General features: G+C 44.0%; 1 protein-coding gene across 2 annotated transcripts in view; it reads left to right on the top strand.

The window, feature by feature from the left end:
• Window positions 1-27319, top strand: part of ELP3 (elongator acetyltransferase complex subunit 3) — a 78985-nt gene that overhangs the window by 8000 nt on the left and 43666 nt on the right. For both annotated transcript variants that reach the window (XM_085542279.1, XM_015859793.3), the window contains exons 8-9: window positions 16575-16736; window positions 19881-20007. In XM_085542279.1, the coding sequence (XP_085398405.1) occupies window positions 16575-16736; window positions 19881-20007 (289 nt within the window). The remainder of the gene's footprint in view (window positions 1-16574; window positions 16737-19880; window positions 20008-27319) is intronic.

Below are 27319 nucleotides of genomic sequence, written 5' to 3'. Positions count from 1 at the left end.
CTTCAGCCTTTTATGCCTCATCACCTTGATTTGGAGTTGTGACGAATCACATTGCCATGGGATTTATTGCCTTTCGCTGGGAAGGGGAACTGATCCCGGCTTGGAGGGAGGCCAGACGTCAGCTCCCGTAAGGGATGACTCAGCCCCGAGAGCGTCACTGCTCTGGAGCTCTGCGCCCCTCGCACTCTCCAACGCAGTTACCCTTGCAGTGACTGAGTGACAGGGAGATGTTCTTCTCATTTTACAGTAGATGAAGTGAAAATCAGAGGCTGTTTTGCGGACGCGTGCCTTGGTTTGTCAAATGCACAACTTTCACTGTGTTTTGCAGGGTAGAACTGAGAATTAAAATGAGAAGGATGTGACATTTTGGAGCTGTTAAAATTAGGTGGTTGTCCCTGCTGACAGTCTGAGTTTGTTCACTGCCTTGATGTCATATCTCAATGCATTGCTTTTTCCTTGATACCACTGTCAGCTTCTGAAGCAATCGGTTTTAAAACTGGTTAGGACTAGCCCTTGTCTGGCCTCATGTCTACCTTCATATTTCAAAGCTGTAATTTCATTTAGTTTTCCTCTGGAGGGCAGCAAACACTTCTGCTCTTCTATTTTTTTCATCACCATAGAATGGCCTGGGTTGAAAAGGACCACAATGACCATCCAGTTCCAACCCCCTGCTGTGTGCAGTGTCACCAACCAGCAGCCCAGGCTGCCCAGAGCCACATCCAGCCTGGCCTTGAATGCCTGCAGGGATGGGGCATCCACAGCCTCCTTGGGCAACCTGTGCCAGTGCGTCACCACCCTCTGGGTGGAAAAACTTCCTCTATTTTTTCCTCTGTTGTTACAATTTTCTCATTCAACAACCAGACAAAAAGTGCTGTGCTGCTCTTTGCAAGAAAAACCATCGAGGCCAACAGATCACTAACAGGTTGGGAAACAAACCGCGTTCTTTTGCTCTAATTGTGAGCAGCTCATTATGGGCAAAAGGAGGAGTTTGCAGGCTGGCTGTTCAGTTTGGTGCCGTGCCTTTGTGTGCATCAGGTGGCTCAGGACATAGTTACCCAGTGCTTTCTGCTGCAGGTGCCTTGCTAGTTTTACTGGAGGTGAAATTGCTTTTGGTGTAGTCTGTCCTTTGCTCTGCAGATGAGTGAGGAAACTAATTATGACACAGGCTGTGTCACCAAGTAATTGTAGGTGCATATGAAAATGAAGCCACTCTGAAGTCAGTGTACTGCCTTGCAAGCACACAGAGTGAGCAATGTGAGAAAGCCTGCGCTAACAATGTGGGTTTTCTTATTTTCCAGCAGATAAATAAAGCTCTCTCTATATTATTTTTTTAAACATAAGATTCATGTTAAATGCTCAGTAAATGGAAGTATGTGGGAGTTACTCAAGTTGCATTTCATAAGTATTCTAGAGGCATGAAAGTCATGTTTGGGATGAATCAGACCTTTTTAAGCTTCTTACATACAGCTGTTGTACTGTGGCACTGCGCTGCTGTTTTCTGACGGTCAATGACACTTGGGAGAAATAAATGCAGCTTTGCATGTTTCTCTTTGTACTTGAAGGTTTAGCCCTTCTCCCTTGCAGCTGCCATTAATAGAAGCTGTATTGGTGATAATTTTTGTTGCTTTATTTGCCTGTAACCTGGGATCTGGTCTCTCACCCCTTCTTTTGAATGGGCGTATGGCAACCTTGGAAGTTTTTCTCCCCAGGGAGGTGGTTGGATCACCATCCCTGGATGTGTTTAGGAGCCGTTTGGATGTGGTGCTCAGGGATATGATTTAGTGGAGGGTTTTTAGAGTTAGAGTACTGATTAGGCTGCGGTTGGACTTCATGATCTTCAAGGTCTTTTCCAACCTGAGTAATTCTATGATTCTATGATTCTTCAAAACAGTTATCTTCAGCTTTTGTTCAGTGATTTCCTGCATGGGAAAAAGACCTTCAGCCAGGTTGGTTCTTTTAGAAGCATTTTGAAGCATGACCTTTGATCAAACCATCATCTACCTATAAAGGCTTCATTGCCTTTAGCTGCGAGCTGTTTTCCCCTTCAGTCCACTCATTTCTTCACTTTGTCCTAAACTCGTGGTCTGGTTCCACATCAAATGCTGTTTTTCCAATGACCGTAGTAAGCTGACCTTTACTGCATTGTGCAGCATCAAAGCACTCATCCCCTTGACGTCATTTTGAGTTTTGCTTTGTAGAATACTTTGTCTTCGCTGCCCTGCTGCAGCACGCAGTCCCAGGTAATCAGATAAAAGGGATGTGACCCCATGTGGTTTCAGCGCTGTGACCGCAGCCTGCCTGGAGGTATCTTCTGTTCCTCACAAAGCCAGCACTGCACGTCTGACTGAAGAAATAAGTCCTCAGATTGTCGGCCCTTGGACTCCTGCTGACGATCTCAGCTGGCTCCTGGCTTGCTTGCAGATCTGGAGTCTTACAGTCAATCAGGCCATGTGGTGAGCTCCACAGCTGGAAAGCCAGCAGTGCACATAGGGAATGAGCCGTCTCAGGGCAGTGAGGCTGCAGCCAGCTGCTGTGGAATAAATAAACCTCAAACTCTCGAGTGCAGAAATCAGAACCTTCGTGGGGTGGCTCAAAGCTGGATTGCTGCTTTGAACTGTTTATGGGTAGACTGGAGCAACTAACGTGGGAGATGAGAAGAGCTCCTTTCCCATCTGTATTCATGAAGCAGTAGAAAAATCCTTTTTTTTTTGTTCCTAAGTTGACCTGAAGTGAGCATAGAAGTGATCTTACGTACAAGAACTGGTCAACCAAAACTCTAATTCCTGAAAGATAAACAGAGAATCTGTGAGGCTTTCAGACAGGGTCTGTTGCAAGTGGAGGAAGGAATCAAATTCCTTGAGGAAGCGTTGCTGATATTTCTGCAGTACCTTCCCATTGAGGCAATGGACACTTTCTAGACTGTTCAGGCAGAACTGTTTGCTCAAGGTGCTGCAGTTTGCTTCAGGCCATGGGATGAGGAGAGACTATATCTGCCCTTGCTCTTTGGTGAGGACAATGAAAACATGAACCATGAAGGTGTAAAATCCACATGTAAATGAAAATAACTTCTCCCGAGCATTTTGCTCCTCTCACCTGACCCGTGAGTCATTAGAGGTGCTGGGCATATTTAACTGAAACTGTGACTCACCACTTAACCCTGGGGGCTGAGCACCTCTACTCTGAGCCAGGATCTGACTTTTAATGAGTGACTGGGGCTGCAGGAGGACTCAGAAAGGTCCGTCTGGACTGCGCTCCCATGCAGCTCCTTGCACTGCAGCTTAAAGTCTGGCTTCTCCCAGTGTATTTAAAATGCTCAGGAGGTATTTGTCAAATGCTGGTTTTAACAGTGTCCTGTTATTTACTGGTGTTCCATCTCCTTGTAAGTCATGTTCCTAGAAGCAAGGTAAGAAAGGAATAAATCACCTGGAGCCTCTCTGCGACGTAAGCATCTTGTATACCTGGTAATTTGGGCATACAGCAGGCTTAAGAACTATTTCCACAACAGGTTCATTAACCAAGGCTCATTTTCCATGTGCATCAGCCACTGACACCCAGAACAGAGCACAGCTGCCTGTGTTGGGTTCTTTGTGGAGCAGCTGCAGCTCCTGGTGTTGGCCAACACTGTAAGTGCCTCTGCTCAGGCTCGTCATGTGTTGCTTTTGTCTCTTGGAAAAGACCCAATGGATCTTACTGGTTCCATGATTTGTATTTGCACCCCCAGCTGGACCGGGGAGCAAGCAGCAGTGCTTCCCTCTGTCACAAATGCTTTCATTGTGTCCCTGGGGATATCCTGTAGGCATTCCAACAGCCACACAACCAGATGGATTGAGGGCCTTCTCTGAAAGAGAGGACACAGGTTTTAAGTAACTGCTCTATGGGGCTGGGTTGCATCTCCAGTTTTAAGACCTTTTAGCCTATCTGAGGGGGAAAAAACGCCCTCAGACATTGGTGGTTGCAACAGCACTTGGTTGCTCAGAGTTGTGTTGGAGTCACCATCCCTGGAGGTGTTCAGATACCATGGAGATGTGGCACTGAGGGATGTGGGCTTGATGGAGGGTGGGCTGGGTCATCTTAGAGGTGTTTTCCAGCTTCAGTGATTCTATGGTTCTGTGGTTGGTTGGGTATGTGGTGCTCATGGTGCATCCTAAAAGCCATCTGGAAGCTTAAGCAGGTCAGGAGAACCTGTGGGAAAAATGGGTTTGGTCAGGTGATTAGATGATGTACCTTCTTATGAGAAACATATGTTAGAATTGTAGAATGGTTTGGGTTGGGAAGGACCTTAAAGATCACCCAGTTCATGTATCAGTAATCATAATAGAAGCTGCAATTTCTCTGCAAGAAGTGGTGATCACGCAGGCTGACTGCCTCTGAGCAATTCCTAATCTTGCTTTCCAATAGTAAAGAGTAAACCCGTGTTTAAAAGGTCACTGTTGTCAAAGTTGAGGTCTGCTTTAAATTTCCCATTCTTAGGACTTGAGGGGTTCTGTAAGATTCAGGATTGTGCAGAGTGTTGCTGTAGTTTTAGCAAGGTTTATCTCCTCTTGGTTGCCTCTTAGGGCACAGCTGTGCAGTAGGGCTGTGTAGGGTAACAGGTGAGTGTGTTGTGCCTACGCTGCTCACCTTGTGTGTGTATTTCTCTCTTCCCTCTATAAGAAACTCTAGTTCCCCATGAATCTGAAGGAAAGAGGTTTAAGCACTCATTCCTTCTCTTGGGGTTAGCAGAGGCTGAGGAGTACCTACAGCCTGGGTGGCTCAACAGGCACTTATGCATCAGCATAACAAGCTGATGTATCTAAATTGTGCTTTCTGAGTATTAACTGGGACTCCAGCAACGATGACTGAGGGCTTTGACTCATGAGCCCCAGCGACTGATGCTGGAGTGATTCTGGAGGTCACTGTTCTCCTTTATCTACCTTGACCCTCTGCTTGAGGTGACTGCTTCCAAAGCAGTTGTCCACCCGTCAGCTGGCAGAGCTCACCCTGTGCCAGATGAACGGAGCTGCAAATTGTCCTGCTGCAAATTGCCCAAATTGGATAGTCAGCTCTCACCTTTTCACTCACCATAATGAGTAGGTCCTGTGACAGGTAAGCGCTTGCAGCTCCGGCACAGGCTGCTGTGACTGCTAGTTTAAGCCCTATTGTAACTGGAATTTGGGCAATTGGGCTGTGGGGGTTACTTTGCCCACTCTGCAGTTCCCCTTGTGCAGGCAGCAGCTCCTGGCAGAGCAGGGAGCAGATAGCAGGAGGCAGCAACAAATAGCTGTGACTGTGTCCATCAGGGCTCGTCTGTCACATCCCTCCCTTTGCCGTGCCAGGCAGGAGATAACTGGCTGCTGGTTTGGTGCCAGATCATTTACAACAGAGATTCTGCCCAAATTTTCTTTTATTCCCAGAGATTGGGAGGCTGGTTCCTCATGTTGTAGAGAGGTGGGAAGATTTTCTTTGTTTCCATCTTTTGAAGCAACCCTCCCGTGGTGCGGGAGCAGCATTTGCTGTTAAAACCTGCCTTTCTTTTTGGATAGCATCTACCCCTAAATGCCTTCAGTATGGCTTATGTCCTACTGGCAGAGTTCGAGGTGCACCCCAAAGCTGATTGGCATTAATAGGTTCCCTCTTACTTCGGTGTTGCTTATTTCCTACTGCAGGACCCCACTTGTAGCTGCAGAGGTGTGATTTGGAAGATGCAGGAGTGAGAGTCCTTCCATCAGATTGCATCCTAATCTTGCTACGAGGAGCTGTTTATCTTTCTCCTCCCGTCGCTATGGAAAGTGATTGCCTCTCCTGTTATCTGTCCTGTTCAGTATTTCCACAGCATTTTTTTTTTTTATCTAGTGTTAAATACTCAGGTTTGTGCTGGAACATTGACTGGGGACTGCAGGTGGATGGATCCATACCCACATGTTTATTGGGAACAGACGTCGGAGCTACACCAAATTCAGCCCTATCTGTAAACCTGTATTCCTTCTACGTCGCTGGAAAGGACAGTGGCCACAGCGGTCATGACATTGTCAAGGCTAAATAATGAATTTCAGTATGCTTTTTTTTTGTCCATTTTCAGCAAATTACTGCTGAACACCTGCCAAAGGGAATACTTCTCTCCTTTTTGCTGCCTTGCTGCTGTGCGTGTGTAATTTGGCAAGCAGAACAAGTTCTCCGTCGACCCACACTAAAATGTTAATGGTGGGATGGGATCCGAGCTGTCAGGTGGGACTGAGAACTGGGGATGGAGTCGATTCAGGGCATGATCACCTGTATGAATGTAATTTGGACTGTTTATTATGTGGTTCTGGTTTAAATCCTGCTGCTGGTCCAGAGGTGATGGCACAAAGAGGAGATGCATCGTGTGCTCAGCATCGCACCTTCCTGGGCATCACAGAAGGAGCCACCCCCCTGCAGGAGGTTGTGCTGCCTGGATGTGGGTTGGAAACATTCCCTGATGGGTGTCCCATGCCCTGGGGACCTCTTAGAATCATAGAATCACAGGGTTGGAAAGGACCTATAAGATCATCTAGTCCAACCATCCTCCCTTCACCATACCTACAGGAAACCCCTAAACCATATCTCCTAGCTCCCTATCCAGGCGCTTCTTGTGTGACCCGTGCTGCCTTTTCTCCTCCTTTTAGCAGAGATTGCTTTCCAATCCAAATGAAAATGTGCTGGTAAAACTGAGCTGCCGTTTTGTTGTTCCCTCTGCAGTGCTGTGCTTGCCTCATTGGTGTTGTGAGCTGAGATCCAACTGCCTTTCAGCAGCACAAACAGCACAGTTTCAAAGAAAAGTCATTTTCTAGTAATGTGGTGATGCAGTATTGCATGCAAAAAAAATGGCAGGTTTAATCTTCAGTTCCATAGAAAGATGTCATGAAGTGGTTTTCCTATGACTATTTAGAAACACAGTGCTGTGCAGAGCATAGCTTGTTTGCTTTTGAAAACCTCCTGGAATGTGATGCAGGTAATCACAGAATCATTCAGGTTGGAAAAGACAACTGAGATCAAGTCCAACCCCAGCCCACCCCCCCATGCCCACAGCCCACGTCCCTCAGTGCCACATCCCCACGTTCCTTGAGCACCTCCATGGACGGTGACCCCACCACCTGCATGGACAGCTGTGCCACTGCATCACCACTCTATGAGAAGAAATTGCTCCTCATATTCCACCTTATCTTCACCTCCTCCTATCCCAAACCACTTGTCTAACACAAGTGCCCATTTGTTGCCTTCACTTTGCTTGTAGTCCCTTCTTCCTTATTCTATGTGCTCTCTGCGCTGTATTTATCTCGGTGTGATCCAGATGTGCCCTTTGCAGGGAGGAGGAAGCTGGAAGCTGAGTTATTTTCCAAAGCAGGGTGGAAAATTACTCATTAAAGACCTGTAGCTGTTGGTTGGAGCTGTGACAGGTGACAAATGGAGCCCAGGAAATAACTCTTGGAGTCTACTGCAACAAGTGTCTTCTTGAACACGTTGTTGAGCAAAGTAGGTTTATTTTTTGCAGCACCTTTTGGAGAGCGACCCTATTGCTGCTTTATAGGTGGCGGGGGTTAGTTTGGTAAGAGAAGATTAGCTAAACCACAGCTTCTTGCTGGCAGCTTTGGCTGATGATTGCTTCTATTAGCTCTGTTTATAATTTTATTGCTACGATCCCTTTGTTTCCTCAAAGCAGCAATCAAGCTGTTTTCCTTCCTCAAGCTCAGTTTTATGTTGGAATGTCAGGCGGGGGCGAGATGACTCGTGTGTGATGGGTTGGGTGCAGGAGCTACAAAGGGAGGCCTTCGCTGGACGCCGTCTTTACGCAGCAGTAGCTCTTAGGGCATTTAGTTGTCAGAACTGTATGCAGCACAGCGGCAGAAGTGCTGATGTTCCTCAATAACAGCGAGGAAGTGGTGGTTACTAAGAATATGCAGCTTTCCTTAGGCCACGGTGAGTCAATATCAGGGCTGAAATTGGAACGGGATTTTTTGTAATACGCATAAGTCTCACCCGGTGCAATCTTTCTCATCAACTGTAGCAAGAAAAGCTTCGACTTCAGTTTAGATTTAATAAAAGAGAATGTCACATCTCTCCTTTCATAATTTTAGATCTAAGCGTTTTTCTCCCCAGCCCCTTTTTAGCCCATGTCTATAACTGCATATTGACTATTCTGCGGTAAACTGTCTATATAATTACGACTTGATCGTTCTTCATATTGATTTGGTAACAGGCATTTAAATTGTTGTTCTTTCAAGTTTCCCTGAACTAAATTGCACAGCAAAGATGGGAGAAATCAAGAGCCAATCGTGGGCATCTCCTGATTCAGGTTTTCTAAGTCTTTGGCTGCATGGAGGAGGCTGACGAGCTGCCTGCATCTCGGTGTCACTGCAGTGACATCGTTTGTTGCTCATGGGATGCAATGTCTGCTTCTGTGTGCTGGGATGAGAAGAGAAAGGGACCCAGAGTAAAACACGTCCTGTGGGAACAGCAGGTATCGATTGGCTGGTAGAGGTGGAATTTAACTAAAGGTCAAAGAAAATTGTATTGGAATTCACATAAGGGACGGTTAAAATGGGGCTAAAAAGACAGTTCTTTTTGGATAACACGCTGCCTGGTGGAAAGATACCAGAAAGATAAGAAAATGACCAAGATCACCACTCTCTGAGAAGAAATGTTTCCTAATATCCAACCTGAACCTGCCCTGGTGCAACTTGAAGCCATCACCTCTTGTCCTATTACTGTTACCTGCAAGAAGAGGCTGATTCCCACCTCGCCGCAGCCTCTTTTCAGGGTGTTATAGGGAGTGATGAGATCTCTCATAAGCCTCATCTTTTCCAAAGCTCTTCCCCAAACTTCTTCCATAGCTCCTATTCACAATTCTTTATGGATTTCATTCACAACGTCCTTTCTTTAATTGTCATTTTCAGATGCTATTAGTGGTAATCAAAGGAGGTGAAAAGTTTGTAGAAGCATCCTAGGAGAAAAGGTAGCAATTTTACAATAGCTGGTTGAATGCATGAGTAGCTCACCTGTATTGTGATCCACATATGGTTTTTATTTAAGACAGGCTTAAATAATCTGAAGAAGGTTGATGCCAGAAATCACTGTGGTGCTGGACTCTTTGCAGCAGTAACAGTGAGTTGCATGCGGGCAGTTGCAGAAGGACTTCTCCATGCTGATGGGGTGCGTGGTGAGGGAACAGGTGAGAATCGGTGCAGATGAAGAGCAGTGTGTGTGTAAGGGCTCTTGTTTTGCTGCGGGACAACAAGCTCCAAGTTGGCTCACGCTACCCAGGAACCCAGGTAAACTGTGAGAAGCACAGGTGTGTGTTTCAGTATTACTTTAAAAGACCAGCTCAGCGTGAGGAATTATAATGAAGAGAATTGGGAGAGTGGAATGGGAAATATTGTTATGCTTCTGTGTCTTCTTGAACTTCAGCAGGTGTCAGCTTGAACTGTGCTTGGTTCTTTATAATATTTAGGCAAGGGGAAGGAAAATGATACTGTACAAGTTGGGGGAAATAGCAGAGAGTGATATAAGAGAGGGTCTGTAAAGTCTGGCCTATCGTGGATGACAGATGATTATTGATCATCTCCTACAGCTCAAGGACTGGGACCCTCAGATGAAAGGGGAATTCAGGGTGAATGCAGTGGAATGCACAGGTGGGCTGTGAGGAGTGACTGAACACGTCTGTGCTGCCAAGTGCCAATGATACCTACTGCTACAGGCATCCCTGGAGAGAAAATCAGAGCTATTGTAAGAAAGCATCGCCAGCTTTCCCTGCTTGTGTTGCAACCAGGCATCATTGAGTGGAGAGCTGGGCACAGCCGAGCTCTGGGTTTGCCCAAGGGACTGTTGGTGTTACTGGCACTCATTGCTCCCCCTCTAGAGCAGGTCAGTGTGTTAGTGGCATTCCAGCTGCTGTCTGAAGGCGGCTTTATGGTTTGTGTCTCTCTTGGCTGCAGTGCCAGGAAGCTGGCACTCGTCCTGCAGCCCGTGTTCTGCGAGGAGCATGAAGAGTTCAGCCTCCAGTGCTGCCACTTGGCTCTGCTCACTGAGACAGGTTTGAGAAGGGCAGAGAGCTAGCAGAAGGGAGGAGGAGATAAGCACTCTCCTTCCCATTTAAGGCTTATTTTGAAGGTGTTTTTTTTCCCCTCAAACCTTTAGCTTTGACAGAGAGGGAAAACAGAGGTTGTAACTTGGCTCTGGGTAGAACCATGCATATGCAATTTTTCTTGTTTGAAATATTTCATTCTAACGTATCCTTATTCATCCTGGTGTTTTCAGTTACAGCTTGCTAGTAATTTGTAGCTGGCAAAAACATTATCTGTGTTGCTGTCGCCTTGAACTTGATGGATGGGAGCTCACAACATCAGGCACCGATGTCAGAGGTCCTGTCAGGGTTCCTGCTCACAGCCTTTTTTATTTTTACCTCCTGAGCTAAGAAAAGCCTTTCAGGCCCTGCTCACGTGCCCTTTGGGAACAGGCAGTGATTATGGTGTTGGAAATAATCATGCACGAGCTCCTTCACTCTGGGTGAAGGAGAAGTGAGTGAAGGCTCTGTGAAAGCTGTGAGTGATGCAGAAATAAAGCCAGTAATGACCACCATCTCCTCCATACTAGCGTTGGTATCTCTTTGTTACAGATAGGTGTTGAAGCAGGAGGGAGCAAAATTGCCTATGAGTTCTGCATTAGTGGCATTTAGGGGAGAAAAAAGAGACAGATATTAATCTAGATATAAATACTGTTACTTTATCAAAACTGGGCAGTTATATTTTAGTCAGTAAATAATTTTAGGTAACTAAGCTTTTCAGCATGTGAGAACTGAACCTTGTGGAACTGATGCTGTTAAGAAACCACAGCGGCATCTCATACTCCTGGTAGTGGTGATAAAGGGAACTCTGAAATGCTGTAATGAAAAGAGAGCTGTATGAAGCCAAATAACTGGAATTTGAACGCTCTGAAATGTCTGCTCTGGGCAGTCATCAAAAATGCAACTTCTGAAAGATGTCTGGTGAGTAAGCTGCCACCTCTTGTTTACTAGCAGGAAATTGTAGACTCTGAATTAATTACTCGCACTGTGTTTCAGAGATTGCCATAGTAATGGAATCACAGAGTCATAGAATGGCCTGGGTTGAAAAGGACCACAATGATCATCTGGTTCCAACCCTCTGTTATATGCAGGGTCACCAACCAGCAGCCCAGGCTGCCCAGAGCCACATCCAGCCTGGCCTTGAATGCCTGCAGGGATGGGGCATCCACAGCCTCCTTGGGCAACCTGTTCCAGTACATCAGCATTCTCTGAGTGAAAAACTTCCTCCTAAGATCCAACCTAAACCTCCCCTGTCTCAGTTTAACACCATTCCCCCTTGTCCTATCACTCATAAATAAAGCAGAGCTATTACAGATCAAGAACAAGAAGGTCATTTGAGAGCAGGTGAGCACGTGGTGTATTGGGCACTTGTGTGTTTTACCAGCAGTTTACTCTTCAGAAGCCAAGACTTCTTTTGTCTTAATTCCATCTATATAAATTCTGTTGCCTGTCTGGACCACCTGCAGTTCAGGGTTCCTCTCGGCAGTGATTCTTACAGTCAAAGGCACAGTTGGGACTGGGATGTAGAGTACAGAGCACCATCTTTTGTGGAGACTGCTGCTGCTGAGTGATTTGCTAGCAGTGATGCTGATGGAGCAGTATAAGCAGCGTCATTATTCACTCCGTCTTCACCTTTGGCATGGTTTCCTTTGACTTCTGAAGTCATATTGGAGTATCCGGCAGGGGATTGTTGGGCTGGATGACTTTTCCTAGATCCTTCCCTTCCTTCCATGCAGACAAGTACACCTAAAAACTCCTTTCTCTTGGTGACTGGTTTGCTTAGATGCTGTCCTTTAACTGTTTCTTGCGCTTCTTTCTGCTTTTGCCTCTCTGTGTGCCTCCTTTTATGTATTTTCCTACTTTGAAACTTGTAAAGCAAAGAAGTGGCTTAAAGGTGTGTAATTACCACACTGTGCACGCAGCATGTTGACCTGCTTGCTTGATTCTTACAGTTTTTCCTTTCCTGGGCTCACTGGGACAAGGCAAATCTTTCTGTACTGTATGGCATCCTGCCACTGGTGCCAGCCAGGGGGTTGGGATACTGCTGTAGTGTGGATTGTAAATAATTGATTCTTTGAAGTTCGGGTCTCGTAGCTGATGAGGCTTTTGTCTCCAGACCAAAGTTGAATCGAGGGAGAGCAGAGGCTTTGTTAAATGAGTTGTTTTATGCCAGGGCTGTGCCATCTGTTTTTCCTCTAAACAAGAAAGTACCTGCAACCCTGTGTCAGACTGCTACGTCTGGTGGAGAGGTGGGTACTTTTTGATCTAAAATCTCTGCTTATTTCAGAGGCAGATTCTGATTTGAAGCTCTATTTTATGTGCCAGCTTTGTCTGAATATACACTCAATTATTCTCTAATGATTAAAATGAATAATCTCTCCTGCACTTCATCTTGATTCAGACAGTTCTCTAATCACACTGAAAACTCACTTAACTAGCTACGTCTGTGCTAATCTGAAGGTTTCTCTGGATCTCATTTCCTTCATTTCTATGGCATCTATTTGATTTGCACAATTCAGCACTATCGTTGGTCTGTTATTAAAATTGCCCCCCTGTCATCTTGTGCTGCACACTTGTCCTGGTTTCTGATTGTTCTTGCAGCGTGACAGGCTTTCAGTTCTTATTTGTGACTCTACAGCATTGCACAGGTAGCAGATAAGTCTGTTCCATGGGAGGAGAAGTACTGCAAGGTGTTTGCTGGTTGCGAAGACAACATTCCTTTGCACTCTTAGATTCTGGAAGGCATCCACATCACAAATCCTACCACCAGAACAAACCTGCAAACCTTGTGGACTTGCATATGTGAGACCATCCTGAGGGGGTGGAGTTCTCAACTTCAAGTTCATCTACATTTTTAGGCCTTTCTTTGTATCTCTTCTTTTGGTCTTTGGTTAATGCTGGCTTTGTTCACCTTGGCCATCGTCAAGGTCATCTTATCCTCTCATGACTGAGTATTCTGAAGTCACTCTTTGTGGAGCTGTAGATGTCTGCTTTTCAGCCTCTCTGCCTAGTTGGATAGCATCTGTTCCCTATTAATATGCTCTTTGGCTAGCATGCCATTCCTGCAGGATATGTGGCTAGATGTCTGTTGTTTTTAAAGATTAAGTAAAAGCAAATCCATCATCTCTATTATCATGATAAGTTACTGTATGCTGTTAGCTTACAGGGCTTTTTGGAACATTTAAGTTTAACATGCCTAAACTTCTCCAAGAGATTTGTTTCGCTGCGGTGAGATATCTTCGCATTAAGAAAGAGAAGACAACAACATGGCACTGATTGCATTGGTTTTCAAAACAGGCATAGCAGAAAATTATTCTCATTGACCTGAGTGATTTCTAATAGGATTCTGTTGTTTTTGCCTCTGGGCCTCGTGTTTAATACTTGTGTTAAAATAGTAATTTCTGAGGGTTGGCAGATGCTATCAATACTGGAGATGGGCAAATAAGGGATAAATCTGCATCCTATAGTAAGTTGAATATGAGCAAGCCGGGTCCTTTGTTATGGGAAAATGTAAAGCTGTTTTTCTAGGAATGGAGCAGGATTCTATTCCGAGAAGCAGCGAAATATCTAGAAAAGACTTAGGAGTTAAGTCACATTATCATGAGCTTTCTGTATGATTCAGCAGCCAAATTACCCTTGACTGTATAAATAGTGGAAAATTGGATAGGAATAGGCAAATTATATTCCATCTGGATTTAGTACTGGTGTGTCTGCAAAGTTCTCCGGCTGTTTTTGATATCAGAGGCAACAAAAATGCTTAAAAACTGGAGACAGTGCTGAGAAAAGGCATGAAAATGATACAGAGATTATAATAGGTGCACTTAATGGTACGCAGAACTCGTTGAATCCAAGCTGACACCCTGATACCTGCTACAAGGGCAGTATAGTTGAGCACGATTAATTCAGTAGATTTCTGGAATGCATTATGGTGATACGTTGAAATAGACCTTGCATGAGCCAACTGGGAGAGCTGCTCTCCTGGATCTGCTGCTCCCAGAGAGCTGAGGGACAACTAGGAAACATTTATTCTCCGAAAGAATGGTGCTGCACAGGCAAAATCTGGTTTTAAATAGTATTTCCTGCCCCTCTCAGGTCTACTGAGCTCCCCTTTGTAGCTCACCGTTGGCCCTTTCCATAAGAGCCTGGCATTCAGTATATTTAGTACTAAATTTCAAACAGAAATGGTTGCTCGTTTTGCAAAGGGAAAACATGCTGAATATCCAAATGAGTGTTTAAAGTTCAAAAGTCAGGAAGAGGGAGAACAAAAGTCAAATTTATTTTTCTCTGTTCGGGAAATGATAAAAATGTGTTTCCAGAACTGCCCTCGGGTGGTTGACTGTCGCATGTTTTCCTGTCTTTTCTAGTTAGTTGAAGGGAATCTGTAGCCTTCATTACATATGGATCACTGGATTCAGGCCTTTATGCTAGTAAAGTATTAGACTGCACTCTTCCTGCTTACCAATATCGTTCTGTAAAGCCTTAGAGGTATTAAACCTAAAGCCAATGCTTGGCCGGGATCAACTCTGTCTTTGCAGGCGTCTCCTGGTTGATGTCTTGTTCCCATGCAAGGAAGCTGCTGGGTCCTCACGAGGTGCAGGGAGACCTGGAGCACACATGGCTCAGGCTGAGAATGTTTGCTACCAAGAGAGGATACTGATATGAAGATGTTCATTACTTTCCTTGTTAATGGCAGAATTATTCAGGTTGGACATGACCTCTAAGATCACCAGGTCCAACCCCAACCCACCCCCCTGTGCCTGTTGACCACATCCATCAGTGCCACATCCCCCACTTCTCGTGTTGCTTTTCTAGACCCAGTTAAGACCCACTTCTTGCAGCCATGGCACAAATTGTCCTATTGTTGCTCTTAGTAGATGCTATAGTTTGGGGTCTGTTGGTGTTTGTTGGATTCAGCATTTTATAACTGTCATAAATTTGCTCCTGGGGGAAAATATAACGACTTTCGCCTCCCCTCTGTATTTGTAGCCATGATTGCAGGTGCTTAATACAAGCACGTTTCATCTGGCGCCATGGGTGAGTTATCTGGCGACCTTTTTTTTCCCCTTCTCCAAAACTTCTTTTATTTTTTTTTCAATTATTTGGAAACAAAATGTCTTTAAAAACTAGCACTTTTTTTTTATCTTCTCTTAATGAATCACACATTGACAGTGCTCTCCCTGACATGATAAACAATGTTCTGGTAGCGTGTCAGATTAGTGAGCCTCAAACTCTGAAATGTTTTATGCCTTTTTTGAGATGCCAATTCTGACAGCCATTATACTCCACCCCCCAATGTCTTAGGCTTTATCAGTCTGAATGGAGTTAATTTTTGCTCTGGGATCTGAATCTATGTGGTTTTTGTTGTTTTCTTTTTGTGATATTTTTCTGTTATCAAACTGGACCTCCGTCATGCTGAAAACTAAACTCCGGAGCTTTCTAGCCATCCAGAGCCAGCAATGAGTTGGTGAATCCTTACAAAATACCTAATTACGATTTGAAGTTAGTCATCCTTGTGAGTTTGGTGTGCAGCATTCCTTCAGGTATCAGCATAACATCTCTCTTAATCAAGGTGTCCTCAGTGATGTTTAATGTGGATACTGAGATCTTCATCATTTGGGACCACTACAGACCTCCCTATTTAATAGCAGACCATCCAACCTGGCTGTGAACACCTCCAGGGATGGACGGGGCATCCACAGCCTCTCTGTGCAGCTGTTCCAGACCTCACCACTCTCATAGTAAAGAACTTCCCCCTGACATACAACCTAAATCTTCCCTTCCTCAACTTAAAACTACTTCCCCTTGTCCTGCTGTTATCTACCCTTGTAAAGAGTTGGCTCCCCTCCTGCTTATAGGCTCCCTTTAGGTACTTTAGGCTGCAATGATGTCACCCTGCAGCCTTCTCCAGGCAGAACAAGCCCAGTTCCCTCATCCTGTCTTCATAGCGGAGGTGCTCCAGCCCTCTGATCATCTTCATGGCTCTCCAAACAAGGAAGTTTTCATCTTGCTGTATATCTTCCTTATGCTGCAATCTGTTACACAATTACTATATTCTGCTGGAAAGGCGACTACTATGTTGGGGACAAGTGCAATGATTCTTATATTGAAATGAATATGACCCCTGCTGATGATGTTGGAGATTGTGTTGATTTATGGTTTCCTGTTGCGAACTTTGTTTCAAGTCTGCTTTGGATTCCTATTTTCTTTTGTTTTATTCTCTCATAGGTCAGTAACTTACCATTTGTCATCGGCAGAGGATTGTTACAGTAGCTGGAACAATTAGTCTCAGTTAGACACCCAGTGATAAATGGGGTGGATGGGGGAAAAGGCTACCAATGAGTTTTGTTCCACCGTTAGGCTTCAGTGAAGCTGGGAGCGTGCACCTCACTCAGAAGTAGGGATGGTGTGTATAGTTTTCATGGACCATCTGGTATGTTTTCAGAACACGGCTCCCCAGTTTTAACAGAGGATGGCTTTGTTGACCTTCCACTTTTAACAGAGGATGGTTTTGTTGCAGGTATTCTGAACGAAGCTTGACAAAATGCGTTGGGATAACCATAGAGACCAGACCAGATTACTGCCTGAAACGCCATTTGAGCGACATGCTGTCCTATGGCTGCACAAGGCTGGAGATTGGAGTGCAGAGTGTGTATGAGGACGTGGCCAGGGACACCAACAGGTGGGAAGGAGCTTTTTGCGTTCATTTCATGCTTTCTGGAAGCAAACCTTAACCCGTTTATTTGCATGCCTGTTTAAGATTGATATCGAAACACTCGTTTCCATGTGTCTGTAAAGAAACAAATAATGAACTGCAGTGGACTCATGGAATTCGTTGTGCTGTTGTGTAGACCATGGCTTGAGGAAAAAATAGATGTTTGTGATATTTTATTTTAAACTTATGATCTCCTCCTGTAGTGTATATTTCTCTCATTTTTTGTGGTTTTTTTTTCTTTTTTTCTTTTTTTTTTTTTTTCCTTTTTTATTGCTTTATAAATAAATGCAGTATTGTGAAGTAGAAAATATGCCCGGAGAGAGCTTGTAGTTCTTGTCCTACATAATTCACAACTTTTAGTCTTGAGTAGATACGATGTGGTATAATCTACTGTAGGTCCTTCACTAGCCAGCAGCCTCTTCTCTGTACCAGATACGTTATTGGAGAGGTGACACTGGCAAGTATAGAGGAATGAGACACAGTCAGAACCAGCACCTAACCACAGTCGTTCTAGGTATACAGGATTTTTAGGAATGGCAAAATATGTTCACAGGAAACTTGTGATTTATTCCTCGTCATCTTCGACCTGTAGCCAAAAGCACAGTTGTCCTACGTAGGAGTCTGCACAACACATTCTTCATCCCATCCCTTACAGGCAAGAAAGCTCATCTTTTTGTTCCCCACTGCAAGTCTGATAATTCAGTAGATATTTTGAAAGAAGTAATTCTTCTCTTGATTGTTCCTTCACTTCTGACACTTGTACAACTCGCCTTCCTCCTTATTGTATATTCCGGTCACCTAGCAAAGACCTTTAATAACCGTAATCATGCATAATAACATGTGGAGTGTGGTTCAATAAGCAGAACACATTTTTGTTAATACTCGCCTTAAAGGCAGTAGTGCAAAACTGTAAATGCTGGACATTTTCTTTTAGAGCCTTAAAAAAAGAGTCTGAAGTGAGTTTCTTCCTGTGGGTTTAGTTGTAGTTTTGCTTATTCGTGGAGGTGCAAGAAATCACTGCTATGAAATAGTCAGACTATAGGACCCAGTAGAGAGGAATGTCCATTTATTGGGCAGCCCAAGAGTTAGCAATTAACTATAGGTGGTGCTTTTCTCCTGTAGATATCTGAGCTTTCTAAAGGAAAAGATCCATGCTAGGGAATTTGGCTAGATCTCTCTCTTAGGCTGGATGTATCCGCTAATGGTTACTACTGACACATCATAAATTTAACAAATCATTTCTCTTAAGCTTCTTTTTTTCATGAGCTTCTTTTAAAGATGTCCTGTCCTGAAGCAGAACTGTGAAGCTCCACTTAGTTCTCACTGCAGTCATCTTCAGCTTTCCTACAGCGTGCTAGATCAGAGCTGATGCCATAAATCATTCAAAGCTTTATGTCACTTCTGGCTTGTGAATTGCCTAATGAACCCTTGCTTTCCTGCTGATGAACCAGAGGAACAATGAAGTTGTATATTACTATTTCACTCAGAAATAATCTTGTATAGAATTACATTTCTAAAGATTTTTGGTGTTTTTCAATCCTGCTTGCAGATTTTCTCAAAGACTTTGCAGGCTCTCCCAGGGCAGACAAAATACAGGCTGTCATTCATGCATCTTGCTCCAATGTTTTTGAACAATGTATTGGAGTACACTTCTGGAGGAGGGTGATGCAAGTTTCTCTTTCTTTTGAAATGACCTCATTTTGCTTCTCTTCTTCTACTTTGTGGGGGTTGTGTTTTGCTTTAAACTTGTAATATTTTGCTCGTAGCAAAATGTCAGATTACAACCAATTAGGCTAACTGTTTGGAAATTACTTTCTATTATGTTCCATAAGTCATTAGTGAGGTTTTTGAGTGCCTTGGGTGGCTGTGAGGCAGAAAAAATATTCAAGAACAGATCTAGGCATCAAATAATCAAGTTATTGATGCAGCTCAGATTCCACTTCTAATAAGAAAATAATTTTTATTTATGAAGCAAGTCTCCCATTTACCCCCCTCAGGCTACTCAAGGTCTTGAGTAATTCTGTCCTTGAACAGTCTCAGAAAAATACTGTAATATTTCTGAAAAAATATCATTAATAAAAGTACAGTCATCGAACTACAGGTAGAGATTTAACAGAGGCCGAATATATGGTTAGAGAGAAAGAGGGAAAGATACTTAAAACCAGGGAAGTAGCTGTTCATGGAATCATTAAGGCTGGAAAAAAACACTAAGTTCATCATGTCCAAATGTCAGCCCAGCTCCACTGCACCCACTGACCATGTCCCTAATGACTGGTTAACATTAGGTCTCAGCAGAAGGTGTTTTTTGTAGAGATGCCTCACTACATTGATTTTTCACCCAAGAATCTGTTGAGTAGAGGAAGAGCCACCTGCTGAGCTGTCCTATTGACAAGGGGTGAACTGATAGGAAGGCGTGATGTTAGGGAATGGCGACTGGAGGAGAAAGGAAGTGTCAGATTCTGGCAGATAGAAATCTGCAGAGATGTCAACCAGTGCTGGAAGAGCCTGGGGAAGACTGGAAACAAGGGCTTGTTTCCATCATAGGAAGGCTGGTCACCTGAGGTGGGAACCTCCATGGGGCAGTTCAGTGATTCTCACTGCTCCATGGAGGCTTTCAAGAAAGAGGTTGATGTGGCACTTAGGGCCATGGTTAGTGGGCACGGTGGGGATGAGTAAGTGCTTGGACTTCATGATCTTAGTACTCTTTTCCAACCTTAATGATTCTGTGACTCTGTGACAGAAGAAGTCTCCTGAACTGTGGAAGACGGAAGGAAAAGAGTTTGCTTGAGGCTGATGAGCTAGGTGTGATTCAGCCTTTCTTCCTGCAGCCATTCCCACTCTTGCTGAGCTCCTGCAGAGCAAATCTGAGCTTCTGTGATGTAATGTCAGCGACAGGGAACTCAAAACTATTTGCCTTTACTTTAGTTTATTGTAATAGAAGCTGTATTCCAAGACTTGAATGGTGGTAGATTGATAATAAAACTCATCCATGCTCACTTCCTAGAGAATAATCTGAATTAAACATGTCAAAATAGGTCTTCCTTTCTGTGGTTTTGTGCTGCCTGTCGTGGCTGCTTGGGGCTCTGAATCTCTCTTTTTCTCTCTTTCCAGAGGTCACACCGTGAAGGCTGTGTGCGAGTCGTTCCACTTAGCCAAGGATGCTGGCTTCAAAGTGGTGGCACACATGATGCCTGATTTACCCAACATGGGGCTTGAAAGGGACACCGACCAATTTGTTGTGAGTATGGCTCAGGATAACCCAGAGTTTCTGGTTTGTTCCATCTAATGCTTTCTTTCTTTCTTAGTTCAGCTACTAGTTACAGTCGAGGCCAGAATTGTTTCTTAAGGACAAACAATTTAAAATTCATTTTTGAAGGTGGATGGTAAGAAAGATTTGTTGAACTACTTCATCCAGAAAATTATATCCCTGCCTCATGAAAGACTGAGTCACTCAGGTCTCTGTGGAGCAGAGCTCTCCTGATATTAACTAAGGCTCTTACTTTTCTCCTAGTTGGTTTTCTTGCCTTGGCTTTAGAACAGTACCTCTTTCACAGTTAAAAGCGTATTATCTCCAAGGTAATTAATTGCAAAATAGAGTGTATAGGTGTATTATATAGCAACTCTGTTCCTGGCTCGGCGCTGTTCAATGTCTTTTTCAATGATGTGGAAGAAAATTTAAAATTATCTATAGGGAGATTGAAATGAGAAATGAAAGAGCAAATGATAAACATTGTAGGGAATTAACCACTTTATCTGATAATGCTGATTTTTTGTCATGATCTCATTACTGTAAAGTCCAAATTCATCGTCCTTCTAAAGTAGTGCAGAAATTGCAGTCACAATGCAGGTATATTTCTGTGCAAAGTCAGACTGGGTGCTTTCTGGCACTGCAAAGCTATCAGTGCAATGGAATATATTGTTTAAAAGTGCTGGCAGGAAACATTGGGTTTTCATGGAGTGCTGCAGAGAAGTAGGTTTAGAAAGGAGCAATCCAATGGGCAGCAGTTCAGTGCAGGGAGGACATTCTGGAACCTGCAGTGGGCACTTCTTGTAAGCAGTTTTGTGCAGAATTCCTTGAGTGTGTCAGTGTCACAGTGCCACAGCACTTAGGAAATACTGTGTTCATGTGGCAATGTGAGGGGCTGGGGCAGAGCCATAAAGTGATGCTCTCAAAACTAGGGATGCTGCCAGTGACAGAGCTAAAAGTTGACTCAAAATTCCTGCCCCAGGTTCTCTTGCTTCTGGGTTATTTTCTTACAGTGCAGGAGGAGATGGAATGTAACAGTGGGCATCCAATTAGCCATGTTGTCATGTAATTGTTTGTGCTGAAGGGTATGGCAAAGTCTGACTCAGTATCTTGTGAGGTTGCAACCATAGTTCTGGGTTCTTTAATGGATCTGTCTTTAGTGAGGTTGTGTTAGGCTGGGGAGGATTTATGGTGGAAGAACAGCAGTTCTGACTGAAAGATTTAAAGAGCTAACCTTGGATAAGACTCAGCAAAGAGAACAAACGCAGTAATCCCAAGTATTTGCAAGATGTAAAGCTGGAGAGGGAGGAATTACTTATAGCAGAATTACAAGCTTCTATGGGAAGCGTTATTTTATTTAACGATGATTATTCTTTGCTGCTTATCCGTGATAAGTGGCTGAGGCTTTTTCACTGTAGAATCTGGAGTCACTCCTGCTTTAGTGCAGGAGCTTTGGGGATGTATTTTGCCAGGTGTGTGTTTCAAAGGTATGGCTTCGTGTGATGCTCAGCTGCCCCCAGGCAGCTGAAGGGCTGCCCTTCTTGTCAGGGTGGTGCCATGCTCTGTTTCATCCATTTATTAAGGGCAGTTGTTGCAGATACAGAAGATGCAGAAGGCAAAGTCCTCAGGATGAGAAGATAAGAACATGGTGAAAAGGCAGGAATTTTGTGAGAAGGCATTAAAAGAAAGCTGGGAAGATCTTAGAATCACAGAGTCATTCAAGTTGGAAAAGACCTCAGAGATCACCAACACACCCCATTTTGCCCACTGACCGTGTTGAAACTCATATTGATTGGCCTCAGCACATCAATAAGCCTGTCCGTATCTCCCTGTAGGGCCTTCCTACCCTCAAGCAGATAGAGCTTAGCATAGAAAAAGAAGAGAAGAAAGCAAAGTGAAGAAGGCTCATTTGTAAAAGAGATCACAGTTTTAGGTGCTGGAAACACATCAGTGCTGATGGCGTGCCAGCTCTGGAACATGGAAGGAAGGAATTCACATGTTGTGACCAGAAGGGACAGCAAGGCTGAGCAAGGAATGAGACATGAGGAGAATTAAGAAATCATTGTTCTTAGGAAAGGAAGTATCAGAGAATCATGGAATTCTCCAAGTTGGAAGGGATCTGTAAGGATCATTGAGTCCAACTCCAGGCTCCACACAGGACCACACAAAAATCAGACCACAGGGAAGGGGTAAGATCAGGTCAAAAGTTTGGGTAAGATCAGGTCAGAAGTTTGGGACAAGGGGCTGGAATTGGCTGGAGGACCAGGAAAGAGAAATGTGAAGCAATGGAAAAGGAAGACCTGGTGATAGCTTAGGAGGGGGATTCAGGAATGCAGAGAAGGTGATGGGGTGATCAGCTCAAACGACAGCCACGTTAATGAGTTCAGAAATTTGAAGCGGGACTCGCAGATCAAATTAAGATTGGCTGCCAGTGAGTGTAGAGGTGAGGAGCTGGAGGATGAGTAATCAGTGTGGAGGATAAAGCCCTCAAGTAGCAATGTGAATGCTGCAGTGTGAAGAAATAGGACTCAAAGAGGCAGGCTGCTGGAGGAGGGTTGAGAGATCACAGCAACAGGAAGAATTATAGCTGTGTTGTTTTAAAAGAGGGGAAAATCTGAGGAAGGGAGAAGAGAAACCCACGTGTGGGTGAGGGGAGACCTGCATGAAAGAGGGCAGCTGTGAGGTGGGTGATCAGTGTGTGCTTCACAAAATGAAGCTGCAGAGGACGAGAGGTTGTGGATCACTGTGACGTGTTTCAAGATGGAGTAGTAACGCAGGCATGTTTTATGTTTCAAATTCTTGGTGCTTCTCAACCTGCCTTAAATGTTTTATAACTTCTTTTTGAAAGATCTTTTGTCTTAAGAGAGAAGGACCATTTGTTTTCTATTGTTTTTCCCTGCTCTGGCAAACATAAGAGAAGTGCCCAGCAGATTGTAGTTGCTTCTATCTGGCTGAATCCCCAGCAAAATACATTCTCAATCTCCTACCCCAAAATTTTATGTCATAGTTTTGATTTGTTAAAAACAGCTTATTTTTATGTTGTGCTGTCTAAATGTTGGCTCCTGCTGGTTAATATTTGGACACTTCCATTGCATAAAAAATACTGCGATAACAAACAGAGGAACCAAATGGAGAGCATCTGTTGCGTTCATGCGAGAGTCCTGAGCTGCTCATCAGTAGAGTAGTGCTGTGTTACGCATATTGGGATTGCTTATTCCTCTGCTTCACAAAGATCTTTATCTTGCTATGAGATGCCTGTAATTTTGGAGGGACAAAGACAGCTGCACCTGGTCGAGGATCCCTATCGATTTTTGCTTGTGTGGACTTTCTAACTAGGTCTAGAAATGTATTTGCTGCGATGCTAACTTCTTTTCTAGCCATGTGCTTTTCAGAGCAGGGAAAGGTAGGACAAAAAGGAACCGAGATGACTTTAGAAGGTCTAAACACTGCCTTCATAACCAGTTGATATATTAAGGGTAGAGGTTTCTCTTGGGAAGATAATAACTTGCTGATTGTGCTGACTGCGTACTAAAAATACTGGGTGCTTCTTCAAATTGAACAGGCAATTACGGTGTCAGGAGTAACATTGCTTCTGTCCCTCATGACCTATTGATTTGGAAGTGTAACCCGCTGCTTGCACCCAGCAATGAGGTCAGTTACTCTTTTGCAGGCATATCAAAGTTTTGTTTGTGTATAGCAACTGCATTCCTGAAAAGCATATTCATAATTGTTTAGAACTGTAATTTATGGATAGGACTCAATATATTAGATCTGCCTTTTGGTGTATGTATGTATTCTCTCTTTGACAGTGAGTGGCAGGTGGGTGGCTTTCTGTCTGCCTTCATTATGAAGATTATTATGTTCTTTTTTCCCTTTTTTTTTTTAAACCAGAGTGGATGTGCCAGCTCTATGTCTCATCTATCTTGTGCTTCTCCACCCCTCCTTCCCCCTTATCCCTTTTTTCCCCCCATTACTACTGATTCTTTTTATAGCCTCCGAGGATTTCCTTTCCACTTTAGGTCTTCTCGCTGCGTTCCAAACACAGAAAGACACCGCAGGAGGCAGCGTGCTCTGCTTCCTCTCACCACCCGTATCCTTGTGCCAGGAAGGGAGGTAGTGTGCCCACATGCGTGCACAAGCAGCCACACGCACACTCCGCTGCTCACTGTTGGCAAATGCAAGCAGAACAGATAAGACCGCTTTGCAGTGCCTCACGTAGCAGGTGGTCGGAGAAAATAATTAGAATAATAGCTAGAATAAATCAAGGGCTCAGCGGGAATAATGGAATTGTTACCAGAGCAGACACCTCATTCTGTGGAACACGATAAACACTCAGCTCTGCTCTTGTAGCACGAGAGAGATGAGGTGACTCTAGGGGTAAATGGTTGGGAGGTTTCATGAATCACACTTGCCAACAGGGCTACCAAGCAGAACTTCAGGATTGAAGCTGAAACTTTAGGAGGCTGAAGAATTCCCAGTATACCGTTGCTAATTCCTTGTTCTGTATCTGCAGAGTCATTGACAGACAATAGTGTAACCAACAAACTGTATCTGTTGTATAATAAATACTGCTAAGGTAGTAACATGTGTTAGTGTAGGATGTGTCGCTGTGTTTGCCTTTATTTTGTCAATGACCTTTGCCAAGGCTCTTAGCAGTTTCTCTTGGTGCGTTGTGAGAGATGGCTGCAAGCCCATCTCAAATGACTTTGAAGGCCTGCATAAAGGAAAAGTACAGGGAGGAGGACCTGAAGATCGCAGGATCATGGCACTGTTAAGGTTAGAAAAGACCTCTCAGATCCCCAAGTCCAACCCCATCCCACCTCCCCATGTCCACGGCCCACGGCCCTCAGTGTCACATCCCCACTGTTCTGGAACAGCTCCATGGATGGTGACCCCACCACCTCCCTGGGCAGCTGTGCCACTGCATCACTGCTCTTTTATGAGAAGAAATTGTTCTTAATATCCAACCTGAGATGAGAAATTTCAAGCGTGAGAGATGTCATAGCAAGCCATTGGCAGAACCTTCCAGCTCTGAGGACGTGCATTGAATAAAGTTAGGAGGTGCTGGCTGGAAACATTAAGTTTGTCCCTCCATGCTGAGAAACTGTTTATTTCATTGAGGAAATTCTTGAGGAAGCCTTTTGACTGTGATCTTTCCATCCAAAGTCTCATCTAAATAAATGTATAAGGGTCACAGTTCAGGGAGGGCCCATTGCTGCTCAGTGCTGGGGATGAACATCGGACTGAAGGGATTTGGTTCCATTCAGTAGAGCCATTCTTGAATCTTTAAATAAAACACAGTCACTGAATTATTTTGGTCCGATAAAAAAAATCATCCTTTTCTTACAGTCATGTGTCAGGCTGTATTTTTTTTATCCTAAAGGAATTGCTAAATAAGCACTTCTCAGAAATAGACTCACTTTAGTGAAGTGCCCGATGAATCTGAGCTTTGGTAAGCAGGAGGCTGCAGCCTCATTTTGCTGTGTTGAACGTCAGAGAGAAAAAGAATGGCTGAGTAAGGTGATGGCTGCTCCTTCTCATTCTCATCTATTTGGTGTTGTAAAACTTTAAATACTGTTGTATCACCTTTAGCTGTAAATAAGGAGATGGTTTTCCCGAGGGCTTTCATTTTTATTAAGGAGCCGAAATTCATAATGAAGGCAATATATTACAACTCTATCAGGAGCTTTTAATAACTGTAATAAAAAAAAATAGGTAGGCTGCTGATCTCCATTGATTTATTTTTTTTTCCACTCATTTGGGAAGACAATTATCTGTGTTTTTAAATATAGCTCTGAAATGTTTAGTGGGGTAAATGATTTTCCTTTCAATTCCTACTAAGCATCTCATTGAAGCACCACTGCTGGCAGGTAGCCAGCATTACCTCCAAAACTTCTGTTGTTTTTTTTTTTTTTTATGGGCACATTTGCAGAAACAGATTAGGAGCTGTTTAACCATCAGCTCTAACCAAGCAGCTCCTGGAGCTTTACTAAATGTTAGAAGAAGAAAGCTCTTCACTTTGGAACCAATTCTAGTTCCATGAGCGATGGCCAGTGCTGTGGTCTTATTTATGTTAATGGGGATTGTGGTAGTAAGGAACAGGCTATGTTTAGAAGCTGTTGTCACAGATAATTGCACTGATATTTCTGTGGATAAAATACCCAGAGAAAGGCCCAGTGTGTGCCTGCTTCTGCAGATGGTCAAATTGTGTGCACAAAGCTGCTCTCCCTCTCCAGTGTCTGCGTGGAAGCAACTTTCATTTGCTCACTGGGTGTGTTTGCAGCAGCTCTGGGTACGCTGCCTCTGAAACACACCAGGTTTTGCTCTTTGGTTATGTGCAAAACAAGGAATAAGTGAGATAAAGCTGCAGCACTGTGTGTGACGATGTGCAGGAGCAGAACCAACTGAGCAGTACAACTGGTTCCTTCTCTTCTGCATCACCTGGGGGACCCACATGTAATGTGTATGTCCCCAACTGCAAAATGCAGAGGGTGAGGATCTCAGGGGCAGCGCAGTCTTAAGCACATTGCATTGCACTGCACACTGACAGTGCATGCTGTTACACCTTTGTATGAATGTGATGAACTTGCAAGGCTCTGCAGGGAAAAGCCATGCTTATTATGGGTCTTGGATTGCTTCCTTTGTCTTTCTGAATTAGTATTTTGTCCACACACGCAATTTCCTGCAGCATGCTAGCCATAAAAGTTATGATAATAACTGCTGTTATCTTTATAATAGCCTCCCATTCAGAAAAAGCTTCAGCTAAATATGAAGGTACAGATGAGACCCTTTTCCTACCCGAACTAAAAGGCCATTTTGGCGCTTCATCCCCCAAGAACTGCGGGTTGCGTAGGCTCATGTGGTTGCTCTGTCTGTTCAAGTGGTGGTTTTCAAGCTAGCATTCTGCAGTTGTTTTCTGGGGCTCTTTCGCTAAGGCCCCTTGCTGCTGAAGTCAATAACGAGCATATGTCTGGGAACATAAAGCCAAATGGAAAGGAATACATAACATCACGTAGTCTTAAGTAGGGAGTGCAGATTTTCCAGGCGTTTAGGCAAACAGAGCATCGCTTAGTGAAATATGTATTTCAGCACAACTCGGCAGCAGCAAGATTACCACCAGGGTGGGCAAACCATGTGAAGTCCAAATTAAATCCCAAAGGGTTCTCTTTTCTCTGAAGCATACTGGAAAACCAGAGTGGTTTTGCTGTGAATGCAGTAACAGGGAGAACATTTCGTAGGGCTGCGTGGGGTGAGGGAGAGCGCACGGTTGTATTGATGCTTGTTATGGAAAGAAGAGTTCTAA

This window comes from Coturnix japonica, chromosome 3 (assembly GCF_054131305.1).
Source record: "Coturnix japonica strain WE chromosome 3, WE-NBRP24, whole genome shotgun sequence".
NCBI lineage: Eukaryota > Metazoa > Chordata > Aves > Galliformes > Phasianidae > Coturnix > Coturnix japonica.
The sequence above is the reverse complement of the archived record's forward strand: the minus strand, read 5'-3'. Positions and strand labels throughout refer to the sequence as shown.